The 15,223-nt window shown below is 39.2% G+C and overlaps 1 protein-coding gene across 1 annotated transcript; it reads left to right on the top strand.

The window, feature by feature from the left end:
- Window positions 1-781: 781 nt before the first annotated feature.
- Window positions 782-3,746, top strand: LOC127131246 (uncharacterized). Its single transcript, XM_051060176.1, has 5 exons — window positions 782-1,062; window positions 1,169-2,469; window positions 2,980-3,050; window positions 3,123-3,386; window positions 3,459-3,746. Exons 1-5 carry the CDS (start codon window positions 782-784, stop codon window positions 3,744-3,746), a joined length of 2,205 nt encoding a protein of 734 aa, XP_050916133.1.
- The last annotated feature ends 11,477 nt before the right edge of the window (window positions 3,747-15,223 follow it).

Below are 15,223 nucleotides of genomic sequence, written 5' to 3'. Positions count from 1 at the left end.
TATTCATATACAAACAAAATAACTATCACTAACGAATAAATCCTAAAACTATGACACTTGGCTCTCTACATAACTTCCTTTCGCCAGGTTCTTCCACGCGTCTTCTGCCAAACGTCATAACTCTTTTGAATTTGAATTTCCGCTTTACGTCGAAACGACGCGTCTCCTCAGACTTGTCGAATTGTCGAAATATCATAACATCATCCATACTTGTCAAAAACGTCTTTTCATCTGCAGACATCTTCTCTTGTCGAAATATCGACCCACCAACCTGTCGAAGTGTCGAACAAGCATCTCCATTTGTCGAAAACACTATTCTGCTTATTAATTTCATGGCGTCAAAAATACATGTATACAAATTGCCCACCATCAACGATGTTTCGACTATTTTGGAGAAACAATCATTTGTTGTCAACCAATATTTCGATGCCATGTCATTTAATTCCACTATTTCCAAGCTTTTATAATCTCAAGTTCCCAAACAGATTCATCATTACACTTTTTCAGAAACGTCATGTCTAGCTCATGTTCAGACCTTACCCCCATCATTTCCTACACCTAACATCATGGCCTTTTTCAACTTCCACATCTTCATCATCACCGTTGTGATTCAGCCACGTGTCCCACGATCATCATCAAAAACTCAAACGTTTTTATCATCTTCCCTTATAAATATTCACAACCTATTTCTTCTGAAACTTTTTTACGCTTCAAACTTTCTTCTTCATACACATTTTCATACTTTCAACTTCCCTGAAAGATTTCTTTGTTCTTCTCAACAATGGCTCCCCCAAAATCTTCCAGCAGCAAACACTCCAAGAAGACCCAAGATTCAACTCTTCATCCTGTGCATGAGTTGAATGGACCAATGACTGTTGGAAACCAACAGTACGTTCCTGAACCTCCCAATGAGAGAGAGAAGGAATGTATCTACAAATCCCAGGTATTAATTCCTGTTCTTGTTTCTGGTATTTGTCACGCTATGTTAGGTCAACTCCCCAATCCAGACATTAAACCAGATCGTCTGAAAGAATTTTGTCCCACCTATTTCCATACCAAGAGGTGCTGGAGTAAAATCTCAACCTCAAGAGAAAACTGTAGAACAAATTGACCCACAAAGTTCGACTGATGATGGAGAGTTGAATTTAACTTATTTGAATTATGCTAGGATCTTTAGAACTTGTCCATGGTCGAAAAACCCTTCAGACTATTTATCCTGGCTAGATAAGGTTGAAAAGATTAAAGGAAATTTCTGGAAGGAAATAGGTATTTTCGACCTCATTCAATTGTCGAGAGTAGGACCCAACATTTACCCCAATATGCTTTTAGCTTCACTCTATTTTTGGGACAGTACCTATAACACTTTTCACCTTCCTTGTGGGATGGTCACCCCCACTCTCTTCGACGCAGCAACCATCGTTGGCCTTCGCCCCAATGGGATATATTTCGACCCCACCAACCTAAATGAAGATTCTATAGCTTTCAACACTAGCTTTGCTCCATACTCTTTATTCATGTCTCATTATCATGACAAGGATACCACAAAAGTCTCGGATGTCGAACATATAGCCTTTTTGACTCTATGGCTAACAAAATATATGTTTTTCTCCCGTTCCCTCCAAGTTGCCAAAAGATTCATCACTATGGCCAATCAGCTTCACGTAGGAACCAAACTATGCTTAAGTGAAATGATTTTGGCGAATCCTTACGAATCCTTGAGTGAGAGTGTAAATATTTTGAAAACCATCAAAGACCAAGGTAAAATCAATTTGTCAGGACCTTTCTGGCTTTTACAATTATGGCTCAATGCCACCTTTGAAGCTTCTCTTCTTGTAGAACACGAAGTGAACGAAGAAAAAGTGAAGGACAGGACTGTCGAATGGCCTAGGTTGGTGCAACTAACGCCAACTGATGAAGGAATTAGCCTTCGACAAGCTTTCAACAGTTATGTCATGATGTTTGCCAAAAGGTATCATTTCACTTCGACCATGGCACCCTTTGCTAGTAGAAAAATTGGACCTGAATGGTTTACCCAACAACTGCCCTTGGAAATGCAGAAGGATGAGAATATATTTTTGGATGTTTGGGAATCATTTTTAACCGCCAGGCTCCTTTTTTCCCATCATAACGTAACCAAAACCCAAATAGCTTTGATAGTCTACCAACCCAATCTCGTTGCTAGACAGTTTGGCTTGATCCAAATAAAACCTCGACCCATCTTCCCAAAGAAAGGATCTATCATTTTTTACAACTCCCTTCATAATGAAGATGAGAGCAAAGAGTCGTCGAAGAAGCTAACTGATGATTCTCTTGATATTCGACCAGTGATCTTTCGACTATCTTTTCTCTGTACTCCTGAGTTCCATGAGTGGTGGAAGGATTATTATTCTACCAGATTTTTCGACATAACAGCCTTCACCACACATTTAACAAATGTTTTTGCTTTCGTGCAAGATCGGACCAAAAAAGGTATTCAAAGACACATTAAATAAATACAAAAATTTCAAAAATATTTTGAAACCGCGTATAGACCTGATGATCTTAGTCGAACCATACGCGAAGCAGCAGTAGAATTAAAACATAAATTGACGGAGAGGCTTGAAAAATTGTCATTGCCTTCACATGTTCGACCAGAAACGCGCTATGACCTGGCTTTCAGCTGTCATCCACCAAAATTTCCTCCTCTACCAACTGCTGAGTTTGGCGTGGCATTAAGCCCTCCATTTCCAGATTGGTTCGTTTGTGGGGACTATATGAAAATTCTTCGTCAACATTACAAAAAACCTGCTGAGCGTGTGGTTCCGACTAAGTATCATCTGGACGATTACCAAGGACACCTTCATATTGGAATAGAACACGTTCGCGTGGAAAGTCCCATTCTTGAAGGTGTTAATAGGAAACACGATTTTTCTTTTGTTATTCTAACTGTATTATCATGTATTTCTTATATTTGTTTCTAATTTTCCTTTCTTTCCTTAGCCGTAAAGATCCCTACCAAGAAAACTTTCGTCGAAGCGTCACCAGGTGCTGCTAAGAAACCTTTCACAAAGGTACATACCTCACCCTTTTCATTTATTCTTTTTCCTTTTAAGAAATTAACCGGCTTTGGTCTGCATGACTAGGTAAGTCGAAAGCCCCCACCAGTCCAAAAAAGAAAGAAAGAAAAGGAGAAAGAAGAGGATAGAGTTCCCACTGAAGAATCTGATGATGAATCTCCAGCGCCAAACCCCCTTCCTCAGAAGAAGAAGAAGAAAATCAAGAGGGTCTCTTCCCAAAGATCCATTGTTAAGTCAGCTAAAAAAGATTCTTCAAGTACTCCAACCGCCAAACTTCAGTCGAAGGATACAGAGAGTGGGAAATCTAGTTTTAATACTGAGATTCCTGAGGCAAATCCTTATTTCGACTATCTATGTTCATCCTCATTGCATTTCTTTCTTCTAACTTAGAATTATTTTCAGAAACAATTGGCTGTCGAAGGAAAACCTACAGATAAAAACAAACCAAAACCTGATAGTGGTTCTGCTCTCAAAACTGTCAGCTCGACGTCCACTTCTCCGAAGGATTCGACAAAAGGATCAACAATGGAGATGGCGCAGACAAAAATTAATCCTGAACCTGAGAAGACTCTGGAAGAGACAGTCCAAGAAGAAGATATCCCCAAAAATGATCATGACAAGCAAACTGTAGCAGAATTCGACGCTACAATGAGTGAAGCTTCTGAAGATGATTCTCCTCCTCATCCATGATTAAATGCTGCAAATAAGGGCGATGACACTGACATGGAAACCGAGGTCGAAGATGACCATGAAGAAGAAACTGCTAAAGATGAGGATGACCAGTCGAAACAACCAGATGCTGGGCAAACTTTAGGACGAAGCACTCAACCCGCTCCTGACCAGACCAAAGGAAGTTCCATATCAACTGGTTCGACTGGTTTCTCTCGCGAAGAGCTTGAGAGTCTCAAGGTGCAAAGACCCTTAGAATATCTGAAGGCCATGCTTAGCGCTCGTCACAATTTTCAAGATTCTTCGCAAAGCAGTTCGACTACCTCTGGGGCCACTTTCGAAGCGCAATCTCTTGACAACATCTTGACCAAGATTAAGATGAAAATCCTTGATGTTGATTTGTTCAAAGTTTTAGAAGAAAAAGCCACTGCTCATATTGAACTCAAGAAGATTTTGAAACAAATAAACGTCTTGGAAACTTCTGCTGAGGTTGGCAGTTTTGTGATGGAGCTGATGACCCTCATTGACTTGGCGACTGCAGACCTTCATCGTCAAAGAGATCTCTCCCAGCAAATCTCCATAAAATCTGAGACTCAAGTTGTTGAATGGGATGTTGTTGCTACTTCGACTGACGAAGTTTCAAAGCTGCAACAACTTTCTGAAACTTATATCAAAGAGGTTGCTGCTTGTGATGATAATATCCAGAAATGGGAGGAACAAATAGTTGTTCTTCAAGAAAAAATCTCCCAAGAGAAAAATCGCAGAGCATCCATACAGCAACCTAAATAAAATGAGATTGACGACGAACTGAAGGTGGGTATTCGACATGCAGAAAGGGCTCAACAACTTAGTCAAGAGATTGAGACTCTCTCTATCCACAGAAGTCTTTGTGATCATCGACTCCAGTTTCAGAAAAAGAAATTTGCCACATTGAAGGAAGCTTTTGCTAGTATCAAATTATAGTCGAATTAGTTTAACAATTCTCAGCCCTTTGAGGCTTTCTTTGTAATAACTTTGGTGCCATTTTTGTTTGGCAAAGCTATCACAATTATTTTCACAATTATTCTACTGCTATTTTTACTTCTTGCAATATTGGCTTATATCTTTTCAAATACTTGCCATTTATCTTTAAGATTCTCTCGTCTTTTCCTATCTCTTCAATCTCATACGCACCATTTGAAAAACTTTTCAAAATCTGGAAAGGTCCTTCCCACTTAGGAGACCATTTTCCCATTAATCTATCTTTTTGATCCATAGGAAGGATTACTTTCCAAACAAGATCACCAATTAAAAAGATCTTGAATTTTACTTTTTTATTGTAAAACTTTTCGACTCTTTCTTTTTGTCTCTTTATTAGATCCAGCGCACGCAACCTTTCTTCGTCTAAATCTACTAATTCGTCCATCATCATACTCCAATATATATCTGATGGAATTTCATGATGCCTTTGAACTCTAACTGATTGCAAATATATTTCGACTGGTAAAACTGCATCATGTCCATAGGTCAACTTAAATGGAGTTGAATTCATTGCTTCTTTTGGAGATGTTCGACAAGCCCACAAAACTTGATCTAAAGTTTTATGCCAGTTTTTAGATTTTTTCCCCACATGCTTTTTGATCAAATTTATCACTACCTTGTTGGCTGCTTTAACTTGTCCATTGGCTTGAGCATAGTAAGGTGTCGAAGTAAGGAGTTTAAATCCTGTTTCTTGTGCAAATTTCTGCATATTTTTACCAGTGAACACAGATCCTTGATCTGTTGTTATTGTTTCTGGTATCCCAAATCTATAAATTATGTGCTTTTGGATAAAATCTATAACTGCTTCTTGATCCACACTTACCAATGGTATGGCTTAAATCCACTTAGTAAAATAGTCTATTCCAACCAAAATGTGCTTTTGCCCTTTTGAAGAGGCTGGTCGAATTTCACCAATCAAGTCTAAAGCCCAACCTCTAAATGGCTAAGGCTTTATAATTGAATGCAACTCACTTGCAGGAACATGGGGTATGCCTGCATGTACTTGACATTCCTGGCAACCTTTTGCAAATTCGACACAGTCCTTCAGCATTGTTGGCCAATACATTCCTTATCGAAATAATAACCATTTCATTTTATGACCTGCTTGGTGTGCGCCACACGCTCCACTGTGCACATTCGACAAAGCTATGTAGGCTCCATCTTCACCTAAGCATTTCAACAAGACTCCTTCCACAGTCTTTTTGAACAATTTGTTTCCAAAAAGTACATAACTTAAAGCTCTGTATTTTACCTTTCTTTCGGATTTCTGATTTGGGTCTTATAGATAATCCTTGATGGGCTTTCTCCAGTCTTCAGTTCCTGAATCATCTATATTGAATATCTCAAAATTTTCTTCGTCACCATATCCTAATCTTATTGACTCCAAATCTGATGGGGACAATTTGGTAGACATGACTCTTCCTCTGACTTCAATACCCTTTTCTAACTTTTCCTTCGACACTTTGTATCCAGACGCAAGTTGAGCGAGGTCATTCGCCTCTTGATTCTCCACCCTGGGAATGTGCCTAAAGGCCACATTGTCGAATTCCTTGAGAAGTCTATTGGCTATTACAAAGTACATGATTAAATTTTCTTTCACACACTTATATTCTTTAGTCAACTGCTTTATCACCAGTTCAGAGTCACCCATTATTTCGACTCTTGTTTCCCCCAATTTCAACAATATTTCAAGTCCAGCAATCAAAGCTTCATATTCTGCTTCATTATTTGAACACAGACTTTCGACTTTGTACTTGAACTTTGTTGGAATTCTGTCAGGAGAAATAATCAACATCCCAACACCAGTTCCATTCTTATGACTGGAACCGTCGAAATACAGTTTCCATGGTTCTAATTCGACATACTCTACATTTTCATCTATAGAGTGGTCAACTATAAAATCAGCAACCACTTGTCCTTTCACAGCCTTTAAAGGCAAATATTTCAAGGAATATTCTGTCAATGCTAAAGCCCATTTTCCGATTCGACTATGTAAAATAGATTTAGATAACATATATTTTATTACGTCGAAGTGAGAAGAAATGTACACATCAACAGGCTTTATATAATGCTTTAATTTCATACAAGAAAAATATACACATAGACATAGTTTTTCTATAATACTATATCTAGTTTCAGCATCATTTAGGACTCTACTGAGATAATAGATGGCTCTTTCGACGCCATTCCCATCTTCTTGGCACAACATACTTCCTAATGTTTTGTCTGATGCCAAAATGTACAATCTCATACTTCTTTTTCTACAAGGAGATATTAGAATTGGAGGGCTAGCCAGGTATTCCTTGATTTTGTCAAAGGCAGCTTGTTGTTCTTGCCCCCATGCAAAATCTTCCTTCTTTAGTCAAAGTAGAGGAGAGAAGGCTTGCGTTTTTCCACTAAGGTTGGAGATAAACCTTCTAAGAAAGTTGATTTTCCCCAGCAAAGACTGCATCCCCTTTTTCGTTGATGGCGCTTTCGCCTCCATTATGGCTTTGGCTTTGTTTTCATTTATTTCGATGCCCTTCTTGTGGACCACAAAACCTAAGAAATCACCCGCCTGCACACCAAAAGCACATTTAAGGGGATTCATTTTTAAACCAAACTTACTCATCCTTTCAAAGGATTGTCGAAGATGGTGTATATGACTTTTCCCTAAAACAGACTTGATCACAATATCATCAATGTACACTTGCATGAAAGTTTCAATAAAGTCATGAAAAATGGAATTCATAGCCCGTTGGTAAGTTGCTCCAGCATTTTTTAAACCAAAGGGCATTACTACCCATTCGTACGTTCCTATTGCTCCAAGACAACGAAAAGCTGTTTTAGGAACATCTTCTTCAGCAATAAAAATTTGATTATAGCCAGAGTATCCATCTAGCATACTTAAATACTTGTGGCCTGCTGCAGAATCTATAAGCATTTCTGCCACTGGCATAGGATATTCATCCTTTGGGGTAGCTGAATTTAAGTCTCGAAAATCAATGCATACCCTAAGTTTGCCATTTTTCTTAATTACAGGAACTATATTGAAATCCATTCGACATACCTGGTTGTGCGGATGAACTTGCATTTTAGAAGTCTTTCGACCTCTTCTTTTATTTTCGACAGAATCTCTAGTGCGAAGCGTCTTGGAGTCTGCTTTACTGGCTTCTTTCCTTCCATTATTGGCAGCTGCAATTCGACCAAACTTCTATCTAAACCAGGCATCTCGTCGTAATCCCATGTGAAGCAGTCTTTGAACTCTTTCAGCAACTGGACTATTTCGACTTTGAACTGGGGGTCCATCTTTGCGCTTATGTAGGTTGGTCTACTTTCTGCCCCCAGTCCTAAATTTATTTCTTCTAATGGATCCTACGCCACCATCTTCACGTTAGTTGACACTAGATCTTTTTCGAACCCCAGAGGTTCGTCATCATAAATGGCGTCAAGCTTTTGGTGTTGCCATTCGCCCATCTGGTTGTTATCATAATCTTCTGCAACATCTTTTTGGGGACATTGTTCGTTGGAATTTTCTTTGTTGGCTTCGACATCCATATATTTTACTTCGGCCTCAAGGGCCTCTTTGAGTTTGTTTTCGGCTACGTAAGCCGTAATTCTTTCGAGCGCTGATTCTTTACTCATCATCATAAAAATCGCTTCCCCATCCTGTTTGCGCTATATGAGTAGTTCCCCACATGTAGTTTGATTCGCCAATTACTTCTTTGTCCCACTGAAAACCATGTGTAGGATGAAGGTACATGGAGCAGTAGGCGTTGTCTGTTGCTTTTAGGTCGAATTCGGCTGGGCTGCACGGAGGTATGTGAGCCAGGTTCTTGTCGAAACTTCGACTGTTGACATTGTTCACTTCTGTCATGAAATAACTTTGATCGGCTTCAATGTTTTCGATAATCCCGTCTGGTCTCCAGATGGCTATTCGCTGATGCATTGAAGAAGGTACGGCTCCTACACCATGAATCCACTCCCTTCCAAGTAGTAAGTTGTAATTCACCCTTGAAGCAATGACCATGAACATTGTTGGCCTTGTTATGGTTCCAACAGTCAAATCCACCTGGATAACGCCCATAGTGGTTCCTACTTTTCCTTCGTAGTTCGACAACACCATGTTGTGAGGTTCTGCGTCTGAATCATCCTTCCCAATCTTCTTTAGCATGAAATGAGGCATCAAATTTATTGTTGCTCCGCCATCTACCAGTATCTTGTTTACACCAACATTCTCAACCTTTCCTTTTATGAACAAAGGCTTTAAATGTGCCTTCATGGAATCGTCTGCCCTTTCGAAGAAAGCATTCTGTTCTTCGACGCAACCATTATTCATGACGTAGTAGCAAACGGGCCTATGTATCATTGTTTCCTCTTCCATCTCATCTTCTTCGTCTTCGACCTCCATGATTCTATCATAATCTTTAGGGAGGACAAAAACCACATTGCAGATCACATTAAAGGACGCTTCTGAGTCAGATTCGAAGTTGTCAGTTATTTCGCCGTCTTCTTGCACCTTCTCTTTGGACACCACTGGTTCGACCAAGCTGCCAGGATTGATCTGGTGGGAGGTCTTCTCTCTGTTTACTATCTGCGCATTGTCACTGGATTCTGCTTTATCCTTGCTGTCAACATCTTTTCCAATCACGCTTTTTTCTGCAACTTCTTTTTCTGGCCTCTTCTGCCTCTGGAATCTTCTCCATTGGGATCTTGACATAGGATTTTTCCCTTTGTAGTTTTCTGAAGGATATGGTCTTGGCTTGTGCTTCTCCAACTCTTTCTTACCTTCCATCGAAGTGCCTCTCTGAACTTCAAAATTTCTCCATTTTTTCTGTCCTTGAGCATCTCTAATGGGTTGAACCCATTTGTCATCCGTTGCTTTGTTGGATGGTTTGTAAGTGCTATGGTGTCTTTCTCCGTGCCTCCATTGGTGATGATCACTTTTTCTTGGGTCATATCCTGTTGTCCCCCAATTTTCTTTTCTCTTGGCTTTATCCACTGCTTCCAGATTGGTTGTTGCCTTCCTGTCGAAGATTGCATTGCAACATGGGCATAACATCACTTCAGTCCTCGTCTTTTGACACCTCTTGATGAATTCCACTAGATTTTCCTCTTCTTTAGGATATGCCAGCCTTTGGTACTCATCTCGACGGTGATCTTCATCCACTTCTGCCTGGTTTCTCTGAGACACTTCCACCATATTCACCCCAACATTCCGTCCGTCAGCAATGCTTAATTTGTTCATTTTTTTAATAAGTCTTTCTTCTTCGACTTCACCATTTCTTTGTATCTGGTCGAACTCCTTTTCTGGACATCAACACCAAGATATGTTCCTGGGACCATGTTTGCAGCAACATTTGTTCGAATTTCTTTTGGGGTCTTCCATTATCCTACGTAGGATTCCACCAGTCACAGGCTTCATAGGACCATCCACAGCTTCTGCTTTGATTCCTGTGACCTCTTTATTGAAAGGTCCCATAATGTTGACGCAGTTTGCAACATCACCTATCCTTATTTGGTCAGGATCAAGGCCTTCAGTAGCCTTGTTTTCAATAGTGAGGTCTTTAGTAACCTTGTTTTTGATGATAGGGAGATTGTCAGTTGTCTCAGTTGTTTTTTCATTGTTGCTCAAAGGTAAATCCCCCTACCCGGTTGGCTGGATTGCGTTGATGTCGATACGAGAACTTGCAGGCACAGTATATTTCGCGAGATAATCGTACTTCTCACTTGGCTGTCCCAAGCAATCCCAATTTGCTCCTTGTCGATCTACAACATCTTCAGCAATATTGTCATTGTCCTATTTGTCGAAACCTTCAGTAGTTTCCATCTTTTTCTGGTCGTCAAAGCCTTCAGTAACTTCAAATTTGTTCTGGTTTGGAAGATCATCAGCAATCTCAACCATGTTGATATTAGTGTCGAAACTTCCAGCAGCCTCCACCATTTCAAAATTATCGTCAGGAGCGACTTCGACCTCCACCATATTCACAATGGATGGTTCAGCATAATGGGCTTCAACTGGCTGCATGGGATTCGAATCAATCATCATCTGTTGTTTTGACTTATCACCAAACTTCAACCTTCCGTCACGGATAACATTTTGAACGAGATCCCTGAAAAGGAAACACCGAGACGTTTTATGGCCCAGAAAGTTATGGTATTTACAAAAAACTCTCTTTTTCTGTTGTTCCACAGGCGGTTCTTTAGGGCATGGTGGTTTTATTAATTGACCATCTTTAACCAATAAGTCAAAAATCTCGTCACATTTGGTGATGTCGAACGTATAAGTTCTTTTAGGAAACTTATCATTGGTTTCGATTGGATTTCCATTCGACGGAGTTAGTACTTTACACGAATATGATGGGCCTTGCTTCAGTTCTGCTAAGTCAATCTCTTGTTCGTCGAAGTTACTTGGTTCATTTTCGTCGAATTCATCATCTTGACAAACCCTACATAGGCCACCCTTTTTTTTATTTGCTCTAAATTTTTCATCCCTCAACCTTTCGACTTGTCTCACCCTATCTGCTAATTGCGCCATATCCCTTAAATACTGAGTGTCTAGTTTCTTTCTTATAGAATAATCTAGACCCCCTGCGGCCATTTCGACTAACTCATGTTCTGGCACCCGAGTGAAACACCTAGCCTTTAGCAACCTGAACCTATTTAAATAATCATCTATTGGTTCTGAGTATTTTCTCTTAACACTGGCTAATTCCTTCAGACTTATTTTGGTTTGTCCCATGTAAAATTGTTCATGGAATAACCTCTCTAATTGGGTCCACGTATACACTGAGTTTGCAGGCAAGGATGTAAACCAAGTAAACGCGTTTTTCGTCAAGGAACTAGGAAAGTATTTTATTTTCAAATTTTCATTACGGGCTATCTCTCCTGCTTCAATCAGATAACGTGCTACATGTTCTATGGTGGATTCACTAGTATCCCTGGAGAATTTGGTGAACTTAGGAACTTTCCATCTTGGGGGCAATTCTTCTTGCAGAATATATTCCGACAGTGGGGAAGCGTAACTAGGCCTTTGTAATCCTACGTTTACCCCATTTTGTGCCATTATCGTTTCGACCATGGTCGCTAAATTGTTTTCGGCAGGCAAGTTATTATATCGGATTCGCTGTTGCAACACAGCATCAGCGTCTTGGCCTCTCTGGATTACTATCCTTCTAGGCTCTTGTGGAACAGGAATTTCGACACGAGGCTGTTCGACTACTTCCTCTTGGTTTCTGACGTTTGTTTGGGGATTATCTAACGGTATTTGATTTATTGTAGGCTCTTCTTGGACCGCCACCACTGGGTTCTGAACCACTTGTTCTCTGTGTCGAGTTTGAGGGACCCCAAAAAAGTCAGCAATGCGCGTCATTTGCGCTGCCAACAATTGGTTTGTTTGGGTGGTGTTTTGTATTAGAGGATTAAACACCGCCCCCATTTGTTGTGTCAACATTTGGACCATATCATGATTACTCTCGTCCATTTGTTGTCTAATTACTTGCGCAAAATTATTTGTTATTGCTGGCATGTAAAGTGGTTGTTGGTTTAGTCTACTCATGTTTCCGCCATATCCTGACCCTTGTAATGGTGAAGACATATTGGCCATAGAATCAGAATATAATACCGACGAATTGTGTAAATTTGCCATTACCGAAGTTGGCATTCCAAATGGTTGTTCCCTACCAGGCAGAGGCATGGTGAAATTTGTCACAAAAGGCCTAGAAGTATTCCCTATAGGAGGAGGTGTCCCAACAGGCATTTGTTGCGCCCTAATGGACGAACTAGGTGCATTTTGCGATATTGAAACCGCTGGTATTGACCCTATTGACGAAGGCACAGCCTCTGACACAGGGACTGATCCCACATTTCCTCCTGTCGAAGGGATAAGGTTGGATACTGGGATGGCTTCATTTGGATTAGGATTGTTTGGATTACTTTGCTGACTCGCCATTTTCCTTACTCTCGTTCGTTTAGGTCTTTCTACGTCAGATACGGCTAATCTACCGCTTCTTAGTCTCATACAACGAAGAAGAAACCTTAACTAAAGATTATTTAAGTTTTAGATTTTTGCACTGGTCCCACTGGGCGTGCCAATTTGTTCGTTGTTGATTTTGGCGAACAACCTCTGGTTTTACAAAAACATGTCGAATTGGGTTACTTGCAGGATCAACCATACAAATCCTAGGACATGTGCAAATTTAAATAACTTTGTAACTCTTTAGAACAATCTTTGTATCTTTCATTTGGTTTACTAAGTCTTTCATGTACGAAAGATATTGACTAAAAATGCTTAAGTAAAAGTAAACTTAACAAGACTAAGATAAATGGCGAAAAGTAAATGGCGAAGAATAAATTGCATAAAGTAAATGCAAAGGATAAATGACTAGTAAATGTAAAGGAAAATTGGTAAAGAACTTTGAAATTTATAAGATAAAACTTTAAAGAAATGGTGTTTGTTCACACGTACATTTTCCAGATAAGACTCTTTTCTCTCACATGGGTACTTTGAGTATTTTGCAGGAATTTTGTACAAATTTTCCACACAAATTCTGATAACAACTATCCTATTTATATACAAACAAAATAACTGTCACTAACGAATAAATCCTAAAACTATGACACTTGGCTCTCTGCATAACTTCCTTTCGCCAAGTGCTTCCACGCGTCTTCTGCCAAACGTCATAACTCTTTTGAATTTGAATGTCCGCTTTACGTCGAAACGACGCGTCTACTCAGACTTGTCGAATTGTCGAAATATCATAACATCATCCATACTTGTCAAAAACGTCTTTTCATCTGCAGACATCTTCTCTTGTCGAAATGTCGACCCACCAACCTGTCGAAGTGTCGAACAAGCATCTCCATTTGTCGAAAATACTATTCTGCTTATTAATTTCATGGCGTCAAAAATACATGTATACAGGTTTCTGATCTACACAACAACATAAATTTCAAAAAGCATTCAAAATTATGATCCAAACAATATTGATCAAATGATCAATGTAATCGACAATTTGAAAACCATAAAAAAAAAGATATATATATATATATATATATATATATATATATATATATATATATATATATATATATATATATATATATATATATATATATATATATATATATATATATATAGAGAGAGAGAGAGAGAGAGAGAGAGAGAGAGAGAGAGAGAGAGAGAGAGAGAGAGTACACAAGGAGTTATTTAGGCAGATTCCCAATCGACCTTGCTATGGGTACATCTGCACTCAATTCAATTCAAATTTAGATATTATAATAAATCTTACTTTTCAAAATATGTGTATATAAGAGATGAAGAAATTGAACTTTACAAACCCTAAATTAATGTTGACTCTACCACCTCAAAAACCCTTGATCAATCTTGATCAAGTAATTAACCATGTCGCTTCAATTTACCTATTGTTGCTACTTCCTTGTAAGGAACCCATTGTCCCGAGGATTTCACCCAACTAAGTTAACACAAGCGCATAGTCATGTAACCAACAATGTCGCTTCAATTCACCTGTTCTTGCTACTCCCTTGCAAGACACTCCTTGTCTTAAGGCTTTCACCTAGTTAAATTAATCTCAAGCGCACACTTATTGAAACCTAGAATTTGCCAACACGATCCATCGTCTCACGCTACTCCCTTGCAAAGCACCCGTTGTCCCAAGGTTTTCACTCGATCGGACCCGAATTGCACAATCTTGTCCAAAACCTTCAAACCCTACGAGATCTTAAAGGAAAACCCTAACTTTGTTTTCTGATTCAAATCCCTTAAACTTTTCAACCCAATTTTCTCGGTACAACAAACCTAATTGGACGTTATCAACCCTAATCTAGATGTAACTCAATCAAAAAATGATTATGTGAAGTTTGATTGCGCGTATGCATAAATGGAGTTGAAGATGATGAGAATGCTTTGAAATCCTGGACTCGTGTAGGTTTTACTCACTCTAGAAACCTTACTTGAGAAAGATGCGTGTATGTAGTACTTATATGCATGAGTGATTTAAGGCAAAAAGGAATGCAAAAGGAATGGAAACAAATTCATTTTTTCAAGATTTTTGATCTATAGGTCGACCTATACGAGCCATGTGTCGACCTATACAAGTCATGTGTCGACCTGTTTGAAGCATAGGTCGACCTATACAGGTCATGTGATCCCTATAGGTCGACCTGACAAGACGGTACATGGAACAAAGCCTACAAGCATTAATAATGCAGTATGGGTGTCGACCTATACATTTTATGCATCGACATGTAGTTTAAAAAGGTCTTTTATAGGTCGACCTATGATCGTATGTGTCGACCTATAATGAGTATTTTTCATCCAAAACCAAAATTTTCATGCACAACACAATATCTTGATGCACAAATCTTTTCCAGACCATTTTCAACAATGTTGACATGCTTCCTAATGCAAGAACACTAAAATGCACAGGTATACTCGGATGATACCGTCCAATGTACATAAATGTTATTTTCTAGTTTTG

The sequence above is a fragment of the Lathyrus oleraceus genome, chromosome 3, assembly GCF_024323335.1.
Source record: "Lathyrus oleraceus cultivar Zhongwan6 chromosome 3, CAAS_Psat_ZW6_1.0, whole genome shotgun sequence".
NCBI lineage: Eukaryota > Viridiplantae > Streptophyta > Magnoliopsida > Fabales > Fabaceae > Lathyrus > Lathyrus oleraceus.
Note: the sequence above shows the minus strand (reverse complement) of the source record. Positions and strands in the feature narration are given on the sequence as shown.